The sequence below is a fragment of the Electrophorus electricus genome, chromosome 12, assembly GCF_041902795.1.
Source record: "Electrophorus electricus isolate QZ-2024a chromosome 12, ASM4190279v1, whole genome shotgun sequence".
Classification (NCBI taxonomy): domain Eukaryota; kingdom Metazoa; phylum Chordata; class Actinopteri; order Gymnotiformes; family Gymnotidae; genus Electrophorus; species Electrophorus electricus.
Genome location: NC_137508.1, coordinates 1,981,684 through 2,006,298, shown reverse-complemented (window position 1 = coordinate 2,006,298; position 24,615 = coordinate 1,981,684). Strand labels below are relative to the sequence as shown.

General features: G+C 38.0%; 2 protein-coding genes across 3 annotated transcripts; both read right to left on the bottom strand.

Annotated features, from left to right (window-relative positions):
• Positions 1-1,141: 1,141 nt before the first annotated feature.
• Positions 1,142-8,750, bottom strand: si:dkey-9i23.14 (L-asparaginase). Of its 2 annotated transcripts, none has more exons than XM_027000503.3 (6): positions 8,703-8,750; positions 6,559-6,654; positions 6,165-6,325; positions 5,184-5,267; positions 4,881-5,043; positions 1,142-1,495 (listed from the first exon to the last, which is right to left on the bottom strand). In XM_027000503.3, the coding sequence occupies exons 3-6, from the start codon at positions 6,323-6,325 to the stop codon at positions 1,367-1,369; spliced, it is 537 nt and encodes a 178-aa protein (XP_026856304.1). In that variant the 5' UTR covers positions 6,559-6,654; positions 8,703-8,750; the 3' UTR covers positions 1,142-1,366. The 2 variants fall into 2 exon arrangements, with proteins under 2 accessions (XP_026856304.1, XP_081580314.1); XM_081724188.1 differs by having other exon boundaries at positions 6,165-6,314; positions 8,703-8,736.
• A 5,250-nt stretch (positions 8,751-14,000) lies between these two features.
• tmem176 (transmembrane protein 176) lies at positions 14,001-24,610 on the bottom strand. Its single transcript, XM_027000504.3, has 8 exons — positions 24,478-24,610; positions 24,295-24,333; positions 20,401-20,537; positions 20,048-20,158; positions 17,617-17,673; positions 16,513-16,659; positions 16,212-16,328; positions 14,001-15,467 (listed from the first exon to the last, which is right to left on the bottom strand). The coding sequence occupies exons 3-8, from the start codon at positions 20,524-20,526 to the stop codon at positions 15,456-15,458; spliced, it is 570 nt and encodes a 189-aa protein (XP_026856305.1). The 5' UTR covers positions 20,527-20,537; positions 24,295-24,333; positions 24,478-24,610; the 3' UTR covers positions 14,001-15,455.
• Positions 24,611-24,615: the final 5 nt, after the last annotated feature.

The window sequence follows — 24,615 nt, the reverse complement described above, 5'->3', positions numbered from 1 at the left end:
CAATGGAAGAGCATGTTTTATACTTTAAGGGCAAACCTGTAATAAGAAGGGTCCAAGAAGCTAGCCAGGCAGCCATAGATATGTTTCTCCCACATGTAAACATCCACATCCTTCCCACTACAGAACAGAGACACCACTATCCTTTCGATACTATCCTTTTGGCTATAGTACATTGTTCTTGGCATTAATCATATTTCCCATAGGTGGATCTGGAATATGAGATGAGAACAGCAGGTCAATATTGCTGTAACCCTGGTGTTTTGAAACATTGAGTGAATAGGCCCACCAAGTTTGCTGTGTGAGAAGCAAACACTTTCACTGAGAGCTGTAGCACAGGCCAGGGCCTCCCTCAGCACTAGCACCTGTCTGTCAAACTAGATATGGTGCAATTGGATGCATCTACAGAGGTCGCGTACTATGTCCTGTCCATATATCTATCTTTCCAGGTTGTTCTAAACCAATTTTTTACTAGAGAGTAAAATTTGTACTAGAGTTCTCTATCTTTGCATATATACACTGTATATCCCATACTTTCTCCTACCAATGCAACTTTGAGAAGCTCTACTGTATTATAGGCTTTATTCATGTGGATACACTATCTAGTGAACTCTAAATAAGCAGGCAATTTTTCAAAGGGAAACAATTTTGAAGTATGAAACGCCCTGTATAAACATGTTCCCCCTACAAACTACATCTAGAACGGCTCCATTACAGACACCATTTATACGTGGATAAAATTCCTAATGGGTGCTACACCAGCATTGCTATGAACTTCAGCACAAAACTCCTAATCAGTGTCTGTCTACCCACATATGTTCATAAATAAATGGAATTAATTTCTCAGAAATTGTCCGATTAGCACACTTACACAATTTCACAATCTTTCTTAAACCCAAGGAAAGGTCATAAATATGAGGAAGGCCATAAATTCATCCAGAACAATAAAAAAGTTAATTTATAGAAATCCAACCCACCAAACAACATGGTACCTGGTATTGGGGAGGCAAGTGATTCATAACTAGTTTATAAAAGGCAGGTGTGGTTCAAGACTGAATGATGTACATTATATGGTGTACATATGGTGTACAATGATGTACATTATATGTACATTAGACTGAATGATGTATGATGAATATATATATATATTCCCAATTAATTTTATTGTATGAATTACACAAACATCTTAACACAAAATACATTATATAACATTTCACAAATTTATTGTTAGTGTAATTGTAGTCCTCTAGAAAAAAATCAAATGAACAGTGAAAGGTAGAAATATAAATACAGTGGTGAGAAAGAACAGGAAAGAGGGAGATGATGTAAGTATAGAGGCAGCAAGTATCACGATGAATTTGTATGTTCTTTATGTCTTCTGCTGCAGGTAGGCCTGCTTTGTGGGGAAGTGTTTGGTGAAGAGAGGATCAAACAGTGACAAGATGGCCATCTCATTACGGGCCTGGTCCAGTGCTGTCTCCCTCCACACATCTTTTTCCTGACAGAAGAGATGATATAGGCCTATAGTAAAAATTGCAGCATAGTACACAAGACAGAGGGTTTTGGATAGAGGTCCTACAACAGCTGTGCAAGCAAAATGCTTCTCTGTAAACCTTATGTACTACACTGCAATGTTTACTACCTCTACATCTTTAACTAAACATATGTATATATATTACTACATCTACATTGCAACTACAGTATATACAATATTTAAATACTGAAAATTGCATAAACATAAGATGGTTTCACCTCCTAGAACTAACTAACTAACTAACTAACTAATATATATATATATATATATAAAGACAGTTCCCCCTCTGCAGCTTCCACACTCTTCTGGAGGCCCCAGAAGTCAGACACTGTTGTTGCACGAGAGGGCCTGGCTCACCATCTCCTCTAGTTCATGCAAAAGGTGTTCAGTGGGACTGAGGTCAGGGCACTGCTCAAACTGACTTAGCCTCTGAATTACCCACATCTCAATCTGATCAAGCATCTGATTGTGCTGGAAAACCCAGTTCAATCCTTAGAGGTCCCACCTCAAAACTTACAGTACTTAAAAGATATGCCACTTAGGTCTTCAAGGGTCTTGTTGAGTCCATGTCTCAATGGGTAAGAGCTGTTTTGGCAGCACGAGAGGAGCCTACAATATTAGGGAGGTGAAGGTCTGTCAGGTTTTAAAAAATGTGTGTGCATGTATGTGTGCATCGTTTCATAATGTAAATGCTCTCTTCGCCAATGAGTCATCCAAAGGATACTGACTGTGCATCCACCCAGAGCTGAAGCAGAAAAGTACTGAAGAGTATATGTGGAAATAAATCTTCACATAACACCAGTCCTCAGTAATTAAGAAATCTCAAAGCAGAAACCACAACCTCCTAGAGCATGAACTAGTCATTATTCCAAAAGCAGATGTCCAAACGTGGGTCAGAAATATGGCAGAACTACCATCGATCATGTCCTGTATAAAGACACCGATTCACTAATCCACCTGACCAAGATCTACAGCAAGGACATAAGACTGTCATCTGGGCTAGAGAAGCGATGGTCAACTGATAGTAAAAAAAGTGAAAGGTGATCAGGATAAATGGAACTGAACTTCTGCAAGGACATATAACAGACCTGGAGGACAGCTACACATAACTTGGGATTCTCCAATCACATGGAAACCATGAAGCAAAAACATCCAAGTACTGCCATACCTCCATATGCTATGGCAGGTTCTGAAGAGTCAGTTGAATAGGAACAATAAGACCAAATTCATAAACATACAATCACTAATCATGTCAGTACAAGATCAAGCACTAAGCAGTAGGCTGATCAAAGTAGAGGTGTATCACACCAGAGAAGACCCAAGATGCAGACAGTGCAAACGAGCCTCCTGAGACAATCCCACACTTAATAGCAGGATGCAAGATGCTGGCAGGGAAAACATACACTGAGACACAACCAAAGGGAAGAGATAATATAGAACAAAAATACTGTGATGCACCCACAGAATCCCAGGCCTCTGGTAGAAGGCCTGAATGTGAGGAAAAAAAGTCATGCCCACCCACTGGAAGGGTGAGACAGGAATTTTTAAAATGCATTTATATGTATGTGTATATATACATACAACACTGAATGGCCACTTTATTAGAGACACTTACTTTTTCATAGTGGAGCTTCCCTGTATGCAAACCAGACACATGACTGTGGATCAGTTTCAGTGTGATTCCAAATTAGTATAGGAAAAACGAGTGATCTGAGCGACTTTGAACAACGCATGGTCATCAGTGCTAGACCAGGTTGGGAATAAATAGAATTAAAGGTAGAATGTAGAATTGCAATAAAATAAAGTAAAAATAAAAACTGTGGGGACAATTACTATATTATACACAACTGCCCAAGTGCCACCGCATCCCCTAGTAATATACACTGACTAATGATATGGAGCATAATTAAGTAACAGTGCGAATAACAGCAGGTATACAACATGGAGGACTACTGGGTGTCATGGGACGCCTCCCCACAAGTCACGTGTTATGGTTTGCCATGTGCAGGTGGGGGTTCACTCTTGTTTGTGGCCACACCCCGGTGAGGGCACGCACCTGTACGGGGTTAATCGTTAGTGTTTGTTAGGCTATTTAAACCCCTGTCAGTGTATCCTTCACTGTTCGTCATTGTTTGTCAGAATTAGAGCATATGTTAGTATCTGTGTTTGTCACAATCTTTATTGTTAGTGTGATTAGGTTCACTGTTAATGGTATCTGTGACTGCCACCATTGTCTATTACGTTTGTCATTAAATGTTTCACAAAGTAAAGGGAGTCTGTGCGTCCTGTTCCATGACAATATCAGTGCAACAGTGGTATATGATATAATTATTTTATATATATATATATATATATATAAAATAAACTGTCTTTAGTTATAATATAACAGTAGTACATGTAGCTACTGGGAAAAAAAAAAGATATATAGAATAAACAGTATATACACATATGTATGTAATGATTAACAGTCTAGTACAGTATAAGTGGAAGAAAGAGGCTCTTGAGTTATTGTATAAGGAGGGTGATGGTAAGCATGAGGACAGACTGTGTCTTCAGCTATTGTTATACAGTCTGATTGCAATGGGCACAAAAGAACACCTGAAGAGTTCCGTCCTACACTTATGTGGAATGAGTCTATGACTAAATGAACTGCCCAGCAGCCACAGTTCCTCACTGAGAGGGTGAGAGGGATTGTCTGGATTTGCCCTGATTTTGTCCTTCATCCTCCTCACACAGCCTCCAGACTGTCTGGCTCCAGACCCACCACAGAGCTGCATTTCCTCACCATCTTATTCAGTCTGGCAGCCTCTCCAGCCTTGATTCCACCACCTCAACACATCACAGCAAAAAAGAGGACACTGGCTACCACAGAACACCTTCACCAATTTATGGCACACATTGAAAGACCTCAGCCTGCTCAGCCAGAACAGCATGGACAGTGTTATGTGTCCACTCTAGTTTGTTATTTATCTGTACCCCAGGATACTTGTAGGAGACCACCCTCTCCACTTCTACCCCCTCAGTGAAAACAGGGGCTGCGGGGCTTCTGTTCCTCTGATAATCCACTATAATCTCTTTGGTTTTACTGATGTTGAGTTTCAAATGAAAGTGGCTAGTGAATGCATATATCTTGGAATTTTGGCCCATGCAGGCAGGATAGCTTCTAGATAGATATTCAAAATTGTAGCAAAGAACACAGAGTTTCCAGAGAAACAGAACGTTTCGGACAGAGGGCCTTCATCAGCTGTTCAATACAATAGCAATTTCAATACTGGCCAAAATTTCAAAGCAACTAAGTAAATTTTCTGTAAACCTCCTTTATTAAAATCAACAACATAGTATTTCTCACCAGTGGTGTTGCCCCATACTTAAGTAGTCTTCGAACCATTGCTTCATCTTTCAGTCTGACTGCTTGGTGCATGACAGTGCGACCATTGTAGTCCTTACTGTCCATGTCGACACCAGACAAAGACCAGGCATGTAGCAGATCATAATCCTTCTTTGTAACTGCACTATGGGTGCACATGCAAATGAATAAAACACAGCTTTATCACTGAGAATGGTAAAAAAAGAAAAAAAGAATTCTACAGTGAACATATAGATATCAAGACAGACATTGTCCTGAACGGTCAAAAAGAGAAGAATAACTCACTGTATCAGCTCCATGGCAACTCTCACTGACTGCATTTTCACAGTGGCGCCTTTCATGCGCATGAACTTGACAACATCCCAGTGGCTAGTACGTTAGAGGAAGATTCATGCATTTTACGATACTCTCTGAATACCTATTAACAGTACAGGTCATTTTTATGCAACTAGTGTGAATATATAATCACCTTTTTACACAAGACACACAACTGTATATTTCTTCTTGAATTCTGATGTAAATTACTTTTTTTCTGTGTTAGTGCCAGTTTCAACTCAGACAGATTGAATGTAGTTTTTCTATGTTTCTGTGAATACAATGTATACACGTTTACTATAATGATGACATTCAGGTCCTAGTTCATCCTGGAAAACCTGAGATGTGCAGTCAAGTTCTTTTAACCTTTTAGCAATGATCTTTGGAAATTTCTTTTTTTCTATCTATTTAAAATAGATCCTTCAAACTTTTTTTTTAGTTGGCACTGCATTTTTGTCTCTTTTCATCTTATGCCATTTGGTTTAAAAGCTTTAAAGTAACAGAACTACAAAATATCTAATTTTTACTGCATTATCATGTTTGACTTGATTCATCTGTTAAGTATTAAGTTTCCAGATATGCATACAGATATGTCAGAGAACAGAAATCACTGAATTGAGCACTGCTTTGGATTTGAAGTAATGTCTCCTGCTCAACTGTATCCATCAAAGAGGCCATGTTGTCTACAAGTATTTGCTACTCCACTGCACAACACCAATTTATTTCACTATTGAACAGAATGCCTAGACAGAAATAGGACCCTAATCACTTAAGTCAGATTTTGATACAGTGCATGATACAAATAAGTGCCTGTACACACCGCTGTCTTCATGGATCAAGTGGCAAGCACCAGGAATCTGATGCAGAACCATTGCAACCCATAAAGCCACCATGTAGCTTCATGGTTGTTATGTGACCTGTGGTTCTATTTTTTAAAAAGGAAAAAAATACCTGTTTTTGATAGCCAGTTGTAGGGGGGTGTTTCCAAAGCGGTCCAACAACTGAGGGGAGGCTCCATTAGCCAGTAGGTACTTCACCATGTCTAGCTTCCCCAACTCACAAGCTCTGTGTAAGGGACTGATGCCATCGTATTCGCCACAGCTAACATCCATCTCACCAAGGCAGTAAGAATGAAAAATAGGTTTAGCTATAAATAACACGATGGTTGTTCTAATAATTATCTCTTTGGCTGTTGACCAGGACAAGGATAAAGGGGCCATCAGAATTATATTGGTGTTAAATACAATGGCAAAGTCTTGGAGTAATTTATTGCCATCACTGTTAATGGGAAACATTTATTTTGTTTAAAAAACTTTCTGAAAAAAGATTAATAAATGAATGTTACCTTCTCCAGAAACTGTTGTAGTGATGCAAAGTCGTTATTTTCCACAGCTCCACAAGCAAAGCAGGGCACAAGATTATGAACAAGCCCCTTCCGCTCCTGGGACAGAATAAAGATGGATCTAATTCTCCCTAGAGCTATACAAGACAACTGACATGTGTAACATAAAAAACAGAATGTGGGCCAAGTGATTTTAGTAACCCAAGAATCTGAACATGAACTATAAATCGAGAAATATGACAGCCACAAAAAGATGCCAAACTAACAGAAACTCTGTCAGATGGTTATGTATTATATGTGGTAATGTTTATTACCACATTAATTTGGGATATTTTGGTGCAGTTTTATTTATTTATATTTGTTTATCACGCAGGAAAAATAACTTAAGAATTATGGGTATTGAACTGACTAATATATCTGTAAAAATCTATTTAGTCATACTGTTAATAGAAATATCTACTTTAAAATCAACAAGCACCTGGGTTCTTCTCTCTTGCATGTACTTAACCTCAGTGTATCTGTCTTACATTTACCTGACACCTTTATTCAAAGCAACTTACAATTATGACCAAGTACAACTTGAAGGCCTTGCTCAGGGGCCCAACAGTGGCAACTTGGCAGTGGTGGGACTTGAACCAGAAACCTTCCAAGTACAAGTACCTTAACCACTGAGCGACTACTGCCCAGTCTTACAACTCACCTTACTAATAAAAAACAAACAACAAACAAATAAAAGCAATATTCCCAGCTCCAGTCTCAGAGATCCATCACCCATCAGTTTTGTTCTAATCCTAACACTTGACCTAAGCAGTGTACTTACTCTGCAGGGCAATATATTTCCAGGACTGTTATTAGCACTATATATTAGAAATCTATTGTTCACACTTTTCTGAGTGTTGATATGTAATCCTTTGTATAGCACCAGCTCACTAGAAATATGCATACTTTTTAGTGATCTACAGCTGAAATCAAACACTGATGACTATAATCACAGTTAATTTCATGATGCCAGATTGTTTTCCTCACTTGTGTTGGTAACTAGAGAAACATGCAAATTACTAAAATAAGATTGTGTACTGTTTTTTCACCTGTACTAGTAAACAGTATCTGCATCCACCAGACATACTCTATATAAATATATATATAGTTATCTTGTCAGACTCTAATATTAGTAATCAAGCCCACTCTTGCCTCAAAGTCTTTGTTGTGAAGCCAGCCCAGCTCCAGTGATTTACCCAGCCAACATAAGAAGCTCTTATCTCGAATCACAACTCCCCCTATAATAATGGGTTTGAGGGTCAGATCCACCTCAGGAGAGCTGTCCATCACTGACAGTGCAAAAAAGAAGACATGCCAACATACACATCAGGATTATACGTCTATTCACACTCTACATCCAGTTAACATATTCTAGACTTTTTTGTGTGATGTGTGATGACCCTTATGCAAAAGGTCTACAGAATGTCTATAACATACAAGAGCATATAATACTTAAAAACTAAAATGATACTGAACTACTATATACGTTTCATGCTTAATTTCTAGCAGTGAACACAGTACTTCATATCAACACGTGACATGTAGGTTTGTATGTGTTAAATGTTTGTAACATTTTTTTCAACTGACATTTTTACAATCTCTATATATTAAAATGGATGTAATCATGTAAAATATTAACTTTGCATTCAATTAAATCGTAGGTTTTCAATAATGATCGAAATTGGGAGTGTCCGACGTTACCCATCTAGCGACGGTCAGCTAGCTCGGTTAATTTGGAGAAGCTAGCTATTTAGTAAAATCGATTCATTTCCTATTTATTCAAGTAATTGTTTCTTCGGTTTTAAATCTGTGCTTATTCTGCTTCTAATAAACAGCTATTAAGTTCGAGGTAACTGTCTTAAGTGATTAGTTAGAGCCAGCTAGCTAGCGTTAGCATTCCTTTGCACGCGAACGCTTAACAGCCATTGACCGTTGGCTACCATAAGGAGGTAACTAGCAAGTTTAGCTAAATGGCTAAGATGTGTGGAGTTCCAACCCTACTCCAGGTGTTCGTGTATGTGTGGAGAAGAAACACAGTCCTCAAAATCACTCGGGTACACAATGTCATGTCCGTTGATGCAGGAAAGAGACAGGAAACAGTGCGTTACCTTGTGGCCTTTTATTAAAGCAGAGCTCTGGAAATGTCACTTCACAACACAGCGCGAGTGAGATCTAAAACATAATTTTACACACACAGACTTATAGTTTTCTCGACTTGCGCCACTTCTGCTTTTGTAATTTTCCATCTCAGCCGTCGCCTCTGTTTAACTATCACGTACAAAAGTCTTCTTGCACAATCGCACATATGCACGTCTAAGGCATTTCCTGTTATGTCTGCACATACATCAATTATTTTATTAATTCAAGCATTAATCCTATTCCATTCTGCGCATTATTCTCTATTAGTATAAGCTTAGCATTCATTTAGTTTATGCAACCCCACAACAATTAATTGCGCCTTAATTACAGAGATCTCCGGAGAGCCATTACACCTCGCAGGGTGCAACTAAATCAGGATCCCAATTGCCTCCTGTCACAATCATTCTTTGTATTTCTACTCCATTTAAGGAACTGTTTTATTTTTTTTCTGCGTGCTGAGACAGCAGCCTTTTTCGCTACCTCTGTTTTACAATACCCTTACACACATATACCCTTTCACTTCCCCCTTCTTTGCTCTGTGCGGTCTCCTCCATTGTGAAGTCTCTTTGTAAAACTGCAGTATTATATGCCACAAGCCTATACATTTTTTAATACCCCTCACCCTTTAAATAATGTAATGTAACTACTCACCCACATTCTATACTTCATGCTATGTTTAATGTCACGTGCCTTCTATTACTGACCCCCATCCCACAGATGCCATTAATTAAGGTGATCGTAAAGCCCGGTGGACGACAGCGAAGACTGTATCAATAGTCCTTTTAAGTGAGAAAGAGACGATGTGATTTTGCGCATGAAAAACAAGTGACATTTCTAGCAAAATGACTTAACTAACCTAGGTTAGCTAGTTAACGCTAGCTAAGAAGATGGGCTAGCTTAGCTGTTTACAGTAGAAGTCGGCGAGAGGGTCATGGGTATGGAGAAGAAAAGTGTAAACCTAGATTACATCGTTCGTTAGCTGAATTTTAGTCTTTTTGTCTCGCTACAGTGGACGTTTTTGATAGCTGATTAACGAAACCTTAAACCCGGAATTGTGCTACAGATCAAATAGTGTTAATTACATTATGAATGGAGACTAAGCGCATATGGGCCACGCCCACACTGGGGTTGGGGTGAGCAACCCTTCAAATAGGCCAAAGAACATTTACATTCATGGCATTTAGCTGACACTTTTATCCAAAGTGACCTACAATTATGACTGAGTATACCCTGAGCAATTGAGGTTTAAGGGCCTTGCTTAAGGCAGCCAACAGTGGCAACTTGAACAAGCAACCTTCCAATTACAAGTCAAGTACCTTAACCACCAGGCCACCATAGCCCATGAATCAAGAGTTGGGTAGGGGATTGCACATGTAAGATCTAACAAGCACTGATTTAAGGTTTTACAGAACCAAAATGATGGCATAGCGAGAGTAAAGTTATGAACAGACAGGAGGGCTCCCTAACCACAGATTTTAGTGGATCATGATAGTATTCATGTCTATGTAAGCAGTAGACATTTTCTCTCAGCTAGGCTGAAAAGTTAATTAGCTATTTCTCTGAGAATTTGTTTAAAATTGTATCCAATTTAAGATATATTAGTTTAGCTAGCTTGCTGTTGTGTTTGCTGTTGGTGTAGTGCGTAACCCCAACGTGGAACTGGTGTCACTGAGCATACATTAATGGAGTCAGTGTGGCTAGGCACAGCTTTAGTCACCAGGGAGGTCAACGTGGGTTTATGCTTAAAGAGGTGTATATAGCTGGTGCTTGGAGGGCTTTGATGGGGTGGAGCTGGGATGCCAGACCTCACTGTTGAGCCTTCTGGAGGTGTGGTGGGCTTAATTTAATTAACATAAATCAAAAGATTTATAATGGTCAGTTCTCAAGAGCTTCAGTGTGGGACAGAAAGTTGTCATCAGAAGCCTCAAGGTCAGTTTCCTACTATAACAGAAACACAGCTTAAGTGGGCTACCCAAACAACACACAAGTGCACCCAATTTAAATCACCCACTAGACTGTCCCATCAGCCTATCTGCCCTGCAGAAAATGGTTGACCACACCCCCGGTGCAACACAGTCCTAGCATGTTTCTATACATGTCTTATACACGATGGGTATCAAAAGCACAGAAGAACATAGCAGTGCTGATTGTATCTAAATGAAATGCCTATAAGTTTTTGTCTTAACTTTGAGGAAGTAGGCTCTTTGGCAGAGCAAGAGGGCAAGAAGGCAAGCACTCGCCTGGTTTAAATCTCATTTGACAGATGGCTATCAATTTGTCTTTGTACAAAACCAAAATATGGTGTTCCATAAGAGGTTAGTAGTGGGCCCCTTATTATTCTCATTATATATGCTACCATTAGGCACAATCAGTTGCGAGCATAGCATTATCTTAACAAAATTGAGGACTGTGTAAAAGAAATAAGCTGTATGGCATTGAACATTTTCCTTCTGAATTCCAGTAAGACTGAAGTGCTATTGCTTGGACCCAAGGCTGCAAATTATCTAATATTCTACTCAGTTTTGATGGCTTTTCAGTAACACCCAAAATCATCATAAAAACAGGTGTTATTATTGACCCTGATCTCTCATTTAACACTTACATATGTAATGTACCTAAAACCTGCTTTTTTACCATTTATGTTATATTGCTATATGTTATATTGCTTATATTGTTATATTTTTCATCACTACATACAGAGAAATTGGTGTATGCTTTTGTTTAATCAAGCTTGGATTATTGTAATGGTCTTCTAATTGGATGCTCTAAAAAGTAATTAAATAAACCCTTAAAAGTTATTAAATAAACTATTGTGAGATTTGTACAGAATGCAGCAGCAGGAGTATTTACTAGAGCTGGAAAATCCCACCACATTAGTCCTGTTCTTTTAGCTTTGCACTGGCTTCCAGTCAAATTTTGAATCGATGTATAAAGCTGTAAATGGTCTGGCCCAACAGTCTGAGTGAACGTGTGAACTTGTTGAATACTATAAGTTGCCTCGTCTCCTGTGTTCTAAAAGTGCAGGGTTTCCCAAAGTTCCTCAAATTAGTACAATTACAACTAGGTGGAGAGCTTTCTTATAAAAGCTCCTCAGTTATGGAATAGCTTTCCAGTTTCCATTGGCACATCTACTGAATATGGACTGTGGATGCATTGTTCATCTTCATAGATCTACAGATCTTTTTATTTCATTTGCATGTTACTGAGAACATGATGCCAACACTGGACTAGACCTGCTAATTAGTGACAAAGCCTCTAAGATGATTCCAGAAAAAGTCCTGGTGTCACCAGTAGATATACTGATGCTGCCATATCCACCACATATAGTCCAATGGATGCACCCTAGACCCACCCTAGACCCACTGATGTAGCTGAGACTCCCACTGAGACTCCCACTGAAGTGGCTACTTGGACTAAACATAATGTAATAAAGCATGTACTGTTTATTAACTGGGCCACCCAAGGAGAATGGATTCCCCCAAGTCTTGGGATTGGATCTTGGTCCTCTCAAGGTTTCTTCCTCAGTTCGGCTCAGGGAGGTTTTCTTACCACTGTCGCCTCAGGCTTGCTCCTTAGGGACCTGGACACATACATTTGTAAACCTGCTTGTGACATGTGTTGTAAAAAGCCCTATATAAATACTATTGACTAGATAATGATAGTGTGATATACTGACAGTATAGAGGTTGTTATGGACAAATAATTCTAAAAATGTATCAGTTTCAAGTACCTGGGAGTTCACATCTCACAGGAGCTATCATGGTTTTGTCTCAACAACTTCCTGGTGAAGAAGCCTTGTTAATGTCTTTACCACCTCAGACACTTAAGAGACTTTAGACTGCCCTCCAAGGTGCTGCGGAACACTTGCACCACAGCCTGGTTTGGGAACAGCACCAATCAGGACAGATGTGCTCTCCAGAGTGTTGTGTGTTCAGCTGAGTACATCATTTGGACCGAGCTCCTTGACCTGCAGACCATCTACTACAAGTGGCATGTGAAGCTACCGTAACCATCCCAACAACTGACTATTCTCAATGTTGAGGTCAGTAAGTCGCTTTTGCTTCCTGAAGGCAAACACAGACAAGATGAGAAAGAGCTTCTTCCCCCAGGCCTTTAGGGATTATCTAACTAGGACTCTCACACACACACAATCTCACACACACACATCATACACATTTCAATTATTCACTACTTCCTGCTTAGTTGCACAACAGTTTGCTGCATATTCACTTTGCACATTCTGTACTTTGCACTTTTCACTCACCTTTGCTCTCAATTATACATTGCTTGACTATACACTGCACACTACTGCCAATTTCTGCATTTCTATATTGTTTATAATTAGTGTATATATTGTAAGTACAGTACATACTTTTCTTTTTTATATTTTGAGCTATCTTTATATTATATAAAACTGTCACGGTTGGCCGGTCATCCAGCAGGAGGATCCCTACTCCTGCTAGGGATCATACCATACACCCACCTCCTGCTAGGGATCATACCATACACCCACCTCCTGCTAGGAATCATACAATACACCCACCTCCTGCTAGGGATCATACCATACACCGCTCTCAATCCCCTGCCTACAGATTTTCACCTGTTCCTTATTATCTGTTTCACCTATTTAAACCCACAGGCCCCAGATGATAGCGCTGCACATTAGCCTACCATAGACTGAGAGTCTACCTGCTCTGGCACTATCACTCATGAAGAGGATTACTTTTGTTTTGTTTTGTCAGTGCTTCCATTGGTGATTTCCCTATGGAGAATAAAGAGCACTTCTTCACTGCCCCGCCTCTTGCTTCCTTTGTGCCACCTGCGTCACAATAACTATTACTTTTCATGTGTGCGTGCAGTCGTCAAAGTATTTCACTGCTAGTTGTGTTGTGTATGACTATGTATGTGACAAATAAACTTTTATTTGATTTGATCTACACAGCATTGTCCTTTGTCTGCAGCTTGCCCATTGCCCACCAAAATAATCTTGCACCCTCACCCAGCACTTGTTTTGGTGTAAATTATGAAGTGTTATATGGATTCTGATTGGTGCACCACAAAAGTGTTGACCCTGTCATTGGGAGAGTGTGGGTTTCAGGGATGAGTTGAGCAAGCAAGTGACAGCCCTTGGCTTCCCTGGTTGGTAGCTGTTGTGAGACTTACCTGATGGTTGGATGGGAATTAGATATGATTAAACTGGGAGAAACCCCCCCCCCCCCAAAAAAACAATATACAAAAACAGATTGATTTATATACTGTCTTCCACATGACTTATGAACATGCTGTATTTATTGGTTATTATAGCAACCACTCCTAGCACATTAGTGTGGCACATAAATTACTCTGAATTCCAGCTTCCAGTGTGCCCTCTGAAAAGGTTTTTAGATGAAGTGACCATTGATTAAGCACGGAAATGTGAACATGCTCAACTTTCTACATCAGAACCTTTCTTAAGGTTCATGTACAAAAGAACAATTAGGAATCTTTGTTTCCTTTTGTTTTTTCATATATATAAAAAAGGAAACAAATTAAATTCACTAATAGTTCTTTTTTTTCAAGGCTGTCCAAAGGGACATTTGTACAGATTTCCTAAAAACATTTTCCTTTCATTTTCACTGCTGGCTATTGTGTACCAATGGAAACAATTATTAATCAGTGTGATTGGCCAAAAGCAGTTCTGGGAATCTGGGATTCCAGCACTGTTATGCACAGACAAAGTATTTTACAAGCAGCTCAAGCTGCAACAAATGGCAGTGCCAAAGGTGCAGACTACCACTTTTAGTTTCTGCATATATTAACTTTGTTTACCTGCCAGGTTCAACCTTGGAGTGATTCTGTGCGTGATAAACTGCCTAAACCTTCATGTATGTTTGTAGAATCTCTGTGAACAATCAAAATATAATAAAACCTGAAAAGGAAAATGAACAAAAACAAATGAACATTTAAATTTTTGTTCAAACATATTTTTATAAAAAGAAAAATCTTTACAAAAGGGCAACCTTCAAACAACATTCAGATAAGATTCTAAAACATTCAGATAAGATCTAGTATACAATCATTTTGAAATATATGAAAAAACATGAAAATATAAGTGCCCTGAATGTTCATGTTTTTCCTTACAAATTTTGCATGTATGCATCCCAATCAAGTAAATATTTATTCTAAAAACTGCAAAAACAACTTAAACATGTTATGTAAATGTTATAGTTACATTTTAAGAAAAAAGCAACATGTACGTGATTAATTGATTAAGGGATTTAAAGTTGCAAATTTGGGGAATTCAAAAAACAGCTAGCTATATGACAGACTAACTGTCAACAATATAGGCTGTTTCCTATTAAATAGGCAGAAAAGTATTTCTGTTGTCATGAGAGAGAAATCCTAAAGGAACAATTTTGGAAGTTTAAAAAGTCACCAGCTGCAAGATCGAATATAATACTGCTCTCACTGTCTGTGCAAGAGAACAGGTCTATCAGGGCCAGAACTTCCTTACAGAAGAAATTTAACTCTTTCACAATGCCATATATAACTTTAGTACGGTTTATGTAATTTATGTAGTTTAGCAAATGTTAACACAATAAAGATACACTTCAGTATGTATACTCTCTGTAATACCAAGTAATATATTTAAGATTATCTGATGATAGTATTTAGAGTTTTAAGATTTAGGGTGCATGACAGCTGAGTGGTTGCTAGAAGTCCGGAGCCAGCAGCAGACATCTTCAGAGCACAAGCTTCAAAAGGAAAGAGGAAGAGAAAAAAGTGTGAGTTTTGGCACATACAATAAATAGCAACAAAATTTGCTATGGAATTCAGTACTTTTATTCAGAAAAGACCTTTTTACTTCTTTTTTCCCTCCACTGATCAAAATCAGGTCTGTTGTATCAAACATTTGTAATATTCCATAAGAAACATCTGGATAGTCACAACAGCCAAACAAAACCAAAAATAACTAAACCATTGTTTCTTGACTCCTAGTCAAGCCCACGTTTATCCCATTAAAAGCTATGTTCAGTCTTTTCAATTTTTATGTGTTTGGGTACAACTTTCCATACACAGCAGGCCAGACACAGTTTCACTCTCTCTCACTGTTTGAGAATTTTTAGAGGGTTTGTGTAAATCAATGATAAGCAAACAAAATAAAATACAGACCACAGATTACAGATGTTTTTGGACACATAGAACTTTGGATTCTGGAATTTGCTCAACCCTATGGTCAATATTGTCTGGTTACAAACGGACTAGCACCTGGTCAGTAGGGTCTGGTTACTAACTGACTGGCACCTGGTCAATAGGGACTAATTGCAAATTGACCAACTAGTCAATAGGGTCTGGTTACAAGCTGACCAGAACTTGGTTCCCGCAGTCGTGCATGGTCTCTTAAACAAGTTTTATTTATTATGAGCAAATTGATTTCTATCAGAACATAGTAGCATAGAGGGCTAAACAAGACATATTTTATAATTTCATGTAGTTACCGAGTAGTTGTTAAATCTTTCCCTTTCTTTGTACAGAATGATGGAGAAAGCAGAGGAAATGCTAGTGGCCACCGTGTATAGGCAGACGAGAATTGACTTAATTCCAAGATTGAACATCTATGGAAGAAAAAAAGAGTACAAGAGTAATCCCCAAAGGTTAAACTGTTTTGAGTGTGTTAGAAAAAGCAGTAGAAATCTCATTTCAGGCAATGGCTTTATGCCTGTGAGCTTTCTCATGAATTACAGTGGCAAAGTAACTCAAATGTAGAGGTTCAGCTAGGCACAGTAAGATTGACCGTACAGTGGCATAATGCCTATGGTCACATGTCTGGGTTGAGTCCAGCTTGCATTTTGTTTCGGGGTTATTCATCATGTCAATGATGTAGATGATCAGTGCAATGACTGAGATGACTGTAGCCAGCACTGTGACCACCAAGGATGCAAAGACCTATCAGGGTGAAACATACAGACAGAGGTTTACTTTCACTCACCTGTTTTACATTTTCACTTGTAAATAAAAGTTGTGTAGTCTGAGCAACTGAGGTTGTGGGACTGAACATTTGCTCCAGAGGATAGAGCAAGTACAACCAGCAGAGTAATAACAAATCCCCCTCACCTCTGCCGTCTTTAACTCTCTCTGTTTACACAGGACATGAAAATATCAAAACTCTCTGCCATATTTTGAGAATTTGAGGAGTGCAATGCTTGAAGACATAAAGTTTAGGTTTGTTGTGTTTATCTGAACCTTAGTGGCTCATTACAAAATTATGTTTTCTATATTAAAAAAACAGACACATAATTAAAGATTAGGAAAAAGTATTGTCTTGCTTGCATAGCATTGGTAGCTTGAACCACAGGTGTAATTTACACTGGGGGTCCCCACCACTTTCTGAAATGGCTGATTTGTCCCCACCACTTTTAGAACGTGTACTCAGAAAATATTTTATTTAACAGCTTGCTGCAGATACCTGTCCAAGCAGTCTGTGAAAACAGCACTAAGACCATGTGCCTAAGTGTAAGTGTAAGTTTGGTCAGGCCACGCCTCTAAAATGACATGTCACCAATGGCTGCCATTGCACATAAGCTCTGTTAAAAAGGCCAAAACAACTGCTGCAACGTTATATGGCTTTTAAAAAAAATCAAAATAAACATTCTAACAAAATAAATGCTTGACAATCAAGGCTATACAACCTTTTGTAAACCTTTTCCTTTCAGTCCCATCACTTATTTCTTTTCAGTGAATGTGGGTGCCTGAGGATGTCATTTCTTAAAGGGAATGTGAGTTTGTGAAGCACCTGAATTAAATATTACAACCATTCTACATTCTTGTCTCCAGCACGCTTCAAAGCAAAGTTAAACCTGTGATTTGAACTAATGGGTAATGGTCTCACCAATTCTGACTTACCATTTCTATGGTGTTACATTTTTCCATTACTAAAGTAAAAGCTCCTGCAATGACAAACTGAGAAGAAAAAAGACAATATTGAGAAGTGTTAGTGAGAATCTTTTAATTAACTTCAACATTATCTGATATCAGGATTTCTCTGATACACTATAAAATCTAACATCATATCTTAATAAAATAAGAGTTAATATAACAAACAATACAGAAAGTTGGAGTAACTTAAGATATTAAATTACCACTTTACTCAAAATGAACTGTTGATATAATAACTCATTTTAAGCAAAATTAAGTTTGCACATATTTTTTGATTAATGGTGAATGTATTTAAAAGTTTTATATTCACTAATTTACCTAACCTTTTATTCAAAGGCCAGTATAGGATTTTTTGTCAAGATTGTTCAATATTTACTGTTAGTGGCAAACCATTTTCCCATGTTATTAAACCACATAACCTGCAGTACTTAACTGAAGGGCTGCATGTTATCATTTCTTCTTTGGTTGACTTGCTATGCATTCATTCTGAGACACTTATTGACTGTGCCAGACTGTAGTGATGAACAGTCATGTTCTGAACGTGTTTTTGCCCAAGCTTGGTACCCTTATTTGTGGATAAATAGATTTATTTTATATAATGGGGTAAAACTAAGCACTATAATGTGAGAACTCATACCAATGTGTAAAACTCTGTGTTGAAAAACAAGCTCTTTTACATTTGGCCTTATATGTTTATATAATACATTCTTAAACAATCAGATATGTCGAAATGTATAGCCATGTGGCGAGTTTAGATACATCTAGCTACATAATTGAAACTGATATTTACTAGCTGAGAAGCATCTTGCTTGAAAAAGATGGCCAGTCTCTTTTACTCTGTAGCCTCACAATTGCCCTATTAGCTCCCAGCATACCTTATTTGCATATTGGGGTGGGGTTATCGCCTCCAGGCTACCCTATTATATGTGTCTATTCCTGATAAGCTTGCCTCGTGTGTGCACTTTACTTACATCTATGTGTGTGCACATGCATGTTTGTGCTTGTGTGTGTTACTTACTTGCCATTAGTGATAATTACAAGATTATCAAAATTAAGTCACCACAAGTAGGCCTATTACTCAATAATTGTAATGGAATTATTACAATTCACTAGATTTACATTATACAAGTAAGTATTACAACAGTATTATTCAAATTATGAAATTATTTATGCTCAAATGTTTGAGTTAATAAACTTGTTGACTTGTCAGATTTTTCATTTGTCACAATTATTACATACTTGCTTTCCATTGAAAATGACGACAGGTTGTTATTAGGACAAAAATGAACCAATGTTGGGTTTTTTTTAATAACTGAGGGTGTAAGAACAGCTCAGTTTTTCTGATGTTAATTTGCAAACAGTCCACTAATACTCTTCTTAAACCCCATTTAGAGTTGTGTAATACATTTAGATGATCTATTGTATGCATAATAAACACTACATCATTTTAGTAAATGCTTTTTATTGTGCATTTGCTGCTGTAACTCACCTGGTAGAGTAGATAGGGGCTCTAGCAGGCATGTGCTCGTAACACCAATGTCATGGGTCTGATTCTCATGGATCACACATACTGCTCTGGATTTTTTATCAGGGCAGTGGTAGCTTAGTGGTTAAGGTACTTGCCTTGTAACTGGAGGGTTGCTGATTCAAGCCCTACAACTGACAAATTGCCATTGCTGGGCCCCTGAGCAAGGCCCTTAACCCTTAAGTTGTACTCAGTCATAATTGTAATTTGCTTTGGATAAAAGCATCTGCTAAATGTTATCAATGAACAGGAAATATTAAACCTTTTACAGATATTGTAAGATCATTTGTCATTTCAGTTGAGCTATTCTAATTCAATAATGAGCATAGAAATGCTTGGTTGGAAGGTTAAGCATTGCTTGACATTAACTGTCCTAAACCACGTTTTCATTCATGTTAGGTAGGCCTACACTAACCAGCTACTGAACATACATCTGAACATTGAAACTGGGTATGATGGGGATGAATTTGTTGTTCATCTATTTCATAGACGATGGCTTTGTAATGACATCACAGTGCACCTGTGTGATATATTTAAGTTATACAATTCTGTAGGTTATGCAAATTTTTGCTTACCAAACTGGCAATTAAAATTTTCATTTATTTAAGTGTTTCAGCATTCATTGTTAATAAATGTCACATCTTCATAAGATCTTCATAGGTTGCAGCCTAAGTGGCAGTACATTATTATTAGGCTTGTAGGCTTAGGATGATAGTAGGGTGAAATAGTTAAATCTTCAATCGCAGTTATTAGTAAAACAACTAAAATGATTGACATGACAACAAAACAAAAACATTTTATGATTGTTGCACTCTTATAGGTCTGCTAACCTTTAAACTGTAAGTGATAGTATTCAAATGCGCTTTGACTTACTATTAAGCCACTCCACCATGGTACGCCAAACATGAGCACCTCTGTAAAGTCAGCCGAGAGCAGTGGCACAGAGTAGGAGATGATGAGAAATCCCAGCATCACCTGGGAGACCTAAGAGAAAAAGATTAGCAAGCTTTGAATCACCTTTAGCTATGAGTATAAGAAAGAAATCGCACTTCAAGAACAGAGGGCTATGATACTACAAAAGCCACAAAGGTAGCTTTAGGATTTTTTCCAAAGTATTTCATTCTTTCATGTATGTTAATCATTGTATTTGTAACTGTATATATTAAGTGTATTTTTTTAAGATTTACATAGACCACAAGGCTGACAAAGAAACCACAATCACTTACCCCAACTGCCTTGGACTCCCCTTTCTTTAAGCTCTCTTTCAGTGCCTCCCGTTTGTCTATTAATTTTTCCACATTCTGATCTGCACTTACTGTGACAGACAAATCACTGGAAACTGTCACTGCCATTCTCTCAGGGCCTAACATTTAACATAGAAAGGGGCAGAATCTTATCAGAGTTTTCTACAATACAACATTTCAACCTGAACAAAGCCTATCTGAGTTTAAAAAAGGACCAACAAAAATGTCTAATAAGAGTTTTATTTTTATGAGACCAAGACAGCAAAGAGCAAAAAGGGTTCTCAGAAAAGAATTTTCTTAGAATGATCAATTATTTGCTTAGTTGCAGTTATTTCTGAATGCAGAACTCAGGCTACTTTGCAAGCTTGTTCACTATTTGATTTCCTTTTTACAGTTCCTTTATACTACACTGACATAAATTTAACTGGAAGGAAGCAGGGAATTTACTATAGCTGTAACACAGACTAATAAAATCAGTCCAGAGGAAGAGCATTTGCAGATATGGAGTCCATGGTCACAAAAACAAGAGGCTATAGTGGTTTAGCTAAATATCTGCAGAACGTTTTTTTCAGTGGATTTTACTTCTTGTGCAGCACAAGATCATCTCAGACTGATATTTGATCAGAACTCACTCCTGGTAATGTTCACTGCAGTTTTATTATAGCACTGATGATATACTTAGCCAACACAGGAAAAGAGGGTTTGTGTTAGAGTGGAATATTATTATGATATCTATTAAGGTCTGTCCCCTCCCTCTAACGTTCAGATAGTAGGCAACATATTTTTCTACAAGAACATTTTCACTGTGAATGAACTCAATAACAAATATCCAACTGCTTTATAGTCTACCCTTTGATTGATGAATAATGAATCAAGGTCAAAATAACACCACAGTATACTACAAACAGGCATATAGGGTCACAATATTTTTAAGGCAATAATACTATGGTGACAATATATTAAAATTCTCTAACAATCAGTAAGTTAGTATCTGGGCTAGTTGCTTGTTATCATCAAAAGTTTATCAACTTTAGTCACTTTTTCACCCATAGAGGTTCATGGTACTGGTTGTTAATTAAATGCCATTTTCAGATGATCAGATTTTTTTTCCTAATTTTTTTTCTTTGTTTGTTTTTTAAACAAAGTTTAGTTTTTTGATTACCTGTGAACATTTAGTTAATACCATTTTTATTTACTTGCTTTTTTTTATTTTAATTTTTTAATTTACACTGCAAGCCCAAACAGTCTACTTCAGTACACAGACAATGCAGACAATAACAGTGTTAAATAATTATTCATTTAGGTTCAGCAATGTGGTGTCTCATTTGTTGTTATTGTTAAATTGTTGTATTTTATAAGATGCAAAAGTATCCTCTTGATATCGACATTAGATCGTCCATCGGCCATTGAAAAAAACAAATTAGTCCGTGACAGGTTTAGTTAACATCGTACTAGCGAGGTTGGTTAAATACATGTAATGGCGTTACATGGGTCTAATTGGGACACAACATTGGTAACTGTATTCTGTTACAATTACAGAAATTACAGAAAAAACAGTAATTAGATTTTTTTTTTTTAAATCCTTCCCAACTGTGGGTTTTTAAAAATGACTCCAGTCAAGTGAACAATTCATGTGACTGTTGTTGCACTGAATCAGTATCAGCCTGCATTTATTTACACGTTTAAAACAAGCCATTTAAAATGTGCCATGCATTGTGTTCGTACCATGGATATTGGGTCTCTTAGGCTACAAGCCACATTGCTCACTTAAGACTTTTTGCTCAGACTGGATTTGCTTTAATGGTTCACATTCATTGCTTCTAGTGACCTATATGTGAAATGTGAACGCACCTGGTCTATTGATACATCTCCTTCATGTTTCTCATACCTGCTAGAGATACCTGCTCATACCTGCTGTGCTCGCATTGCTACTTCTTGATTGGTGTTGTCAGTTCGTTTTTGTCAACGTCACGTCATTGTTTCGAAATAGCTTACTACATAGCCCACTGCATACTGCATACTGGTTCCTGTAGTAGTATGCAACACAGTATCGAAATAGCCTACTACATAGCCCACTGCATACTGCATATTGGTTCCTGTAGTAGTATGCAATACAGTATCGAAATAGCCTACTACATAGCCCACTGCATACTGGTTCCTGTAGTAGTATGCAGTACAATATCGAAATAGCCTACTACATAGCCCACTGCATTCTGCATACTGGTTCCTGTAGTAGTATGCAATACAGTATTGAAATAGCCTACTACATAGCCCACTGCATACTGCATATTGGTTCCTGTAGTAGTATGCAATACAGTATCAAAATAGCCTACTACATAGCCCACTGCATACTGGTTCCTGTAGTAGTATGCAGTACAATATCGAAATAGCCTACTACATAGCCCACTGCATTCTGCATACTGGTTCCTGTAGTAGTATGCAATACAGTATCGAAATAGCCTACTACATAGCCCACTGCATTCTGCATACTGGTTCCTGTAGTAGTATGCAATACAGTCTCGAAATAGCCTACTACATAGCCCACTGCATTCTGCATACTGGTTCCTGTAGTAGTATGCAATACAGTATCGAAATAGTCTACTACATAGCCCACTGCATTCTGCATACTGGTTCCTGTAGTAGTATGCAATACAGTATCCAGTATGCAAAATCAGTACCCAATCAGTACGCGAGTAGTATGTAGTATGGACTATTTCAAACACGACCAGTATTCAACACGACTGATTTATTCGGGACGTTAAAACACAAAGTGACATCTATCCTAAACACCTTACACGAAACGATGGACATGACAGAAATGCGCCAGAACTCTAGCAAAACTGCAATGGGATTGTTCCAATACTGGAAATTTATCGGCGAAATCGCTTAAAAAGTCATTTGGTGTAATTAGTGACACTGCGTGAAAGTGAAGTACCCGGATTACGATGCGCTTTTCATAGTAGAGCAAGTTGTAAGACGAGTGCTGCCCAAGATAAATAGACGACGAGTCCATGATTATATTTTTCGGAGTTTTTAATCAGTATATTGCAACAAAACGCTTTATGGAAGAAAAAAATGTTCTTAACGATGCCAGAACATTCTATAGCCGTCTGGGATGTTTATATTGATGGGGCCTACCGATATGATCGGGATATGGGAATTGGGCATTCTGAAGATAAGGGTCCTCTCAGCGATGCCGGGCTGCTGGAGAAGGGATATGTGGTTTACATGGACAGCCTGCACACATCTGCTGAGCTGTTCGTGAGAATGCGCGGAGGAAATACAGCATCTTGTGGCACTTACTGGTGGCCATACTAGCTGGCGCTGTAGGGGACCCGCGTTCCAAAAGTCGTTGGCAGTTAAAAGGTTAAAAAGCAATCCACCGCAAAGTAATCAGATTAGATTATTGTAATATTTTAATACAGTAATCTGGTTGATTAGGGTATAGATATATTGTTGAATCTGTAACGAAATACATTTGTAAAGTTTCAACCCTGCGTGTTAGGCATAAAAAGGTCATGTTAACGGGTCTTGCTTTTTCTGAATTTTCATGTCTAAATGAGGCCTAAATGAGTTTTTGATCGTTTTCTGTTTGATTCATATAAATGGTTTTAACCTATCGCGAGTCTTATGGTAGTAGGCTACAAAATAGACTATTAATGAATCACAGATTGTTTGAAGATTAAAGTTATGAATGTCCACTTGTTTGTACTCAGCTCTGAAGAAAATGGGGTCACGCTTTTCACTAGAATACATTTTGGTAACATAATAGTTGTGCTACCAAATAAAGCTAAATTGTAGGCATTGTAAGTTGTAAAATGAAATATCAAAGTTGGACTCTTAGTCTTTAGGGTAATGGAAAACAGAATTACTCACGTAAACTAAAAATCCGTTGAAAGGACGAATCCGTTTTAGCTGTGGACAGAGTCAAACAAGACTATGTCAACAGGGTATTGCGCAAGCATTTCTCTGACACAGAAAAGATGGCACATCTGTCTTTACAGAATATGGTTTGTGACATCCTCGGTTTTATCAACAGCAGTTACACCAGTAGCCTACCTGGAAGTTGTACGTCTGTGTAAAAAATGTTTAATACTTTAAACTCCTTGAAACTTTCCACTACGATTACACCAATGTCAGTAAAATGAACCCGAGGTTTGATAAGTACATGTAGACCTCGTCCCGCCCGTTTTTTCT

Bases quoted from the DNA above. Each gene is read 5' to 3' on its own strand.
- si:dkey-9i23.14 (XM_027000503.3), bottom strand. From the start codon at position 6,325: ATGGATGTTAGCTGTGGCGAATACGATGGCATCAGTCCCTTACACAGA. The intron at 5,268-6,164 runs GTATTTTTTTCC...CTAACGTACTAG, and splicing joins CAACTGGCTATCAAAAACAG to CCACTGGGATGTTGTCAAGT. The intron at 1,496-4,880 runs GTGAGAAATACT...CTCTTCTGTCAG, and splicing joins AGTATGGGGCAACACCACTG to GAAAAAGATGTGTGGAGGGA.
- tmem176 (XM_027000504.3), bottom strand. From the start codon at position 20,526: ATGGCAGTGACAGTTTCCAGTGATTTGTCTGTCACAGTAAGTGCAGAT. The intron at 16,660-17,616 runs GTAAGTCAGAAT...TCACCCTGATAG, and splicing joins AATGTAACACCATAGAAATG to GTCTTTGCATCCTTGGTGGT. The intron at 16,329-16,512 runs GTACGGTCAATC...TTTCTTCCATAG, and splicing joins ACCATAGGCATTATGCCACT to ATGTTCAATCTTGGAATTAA.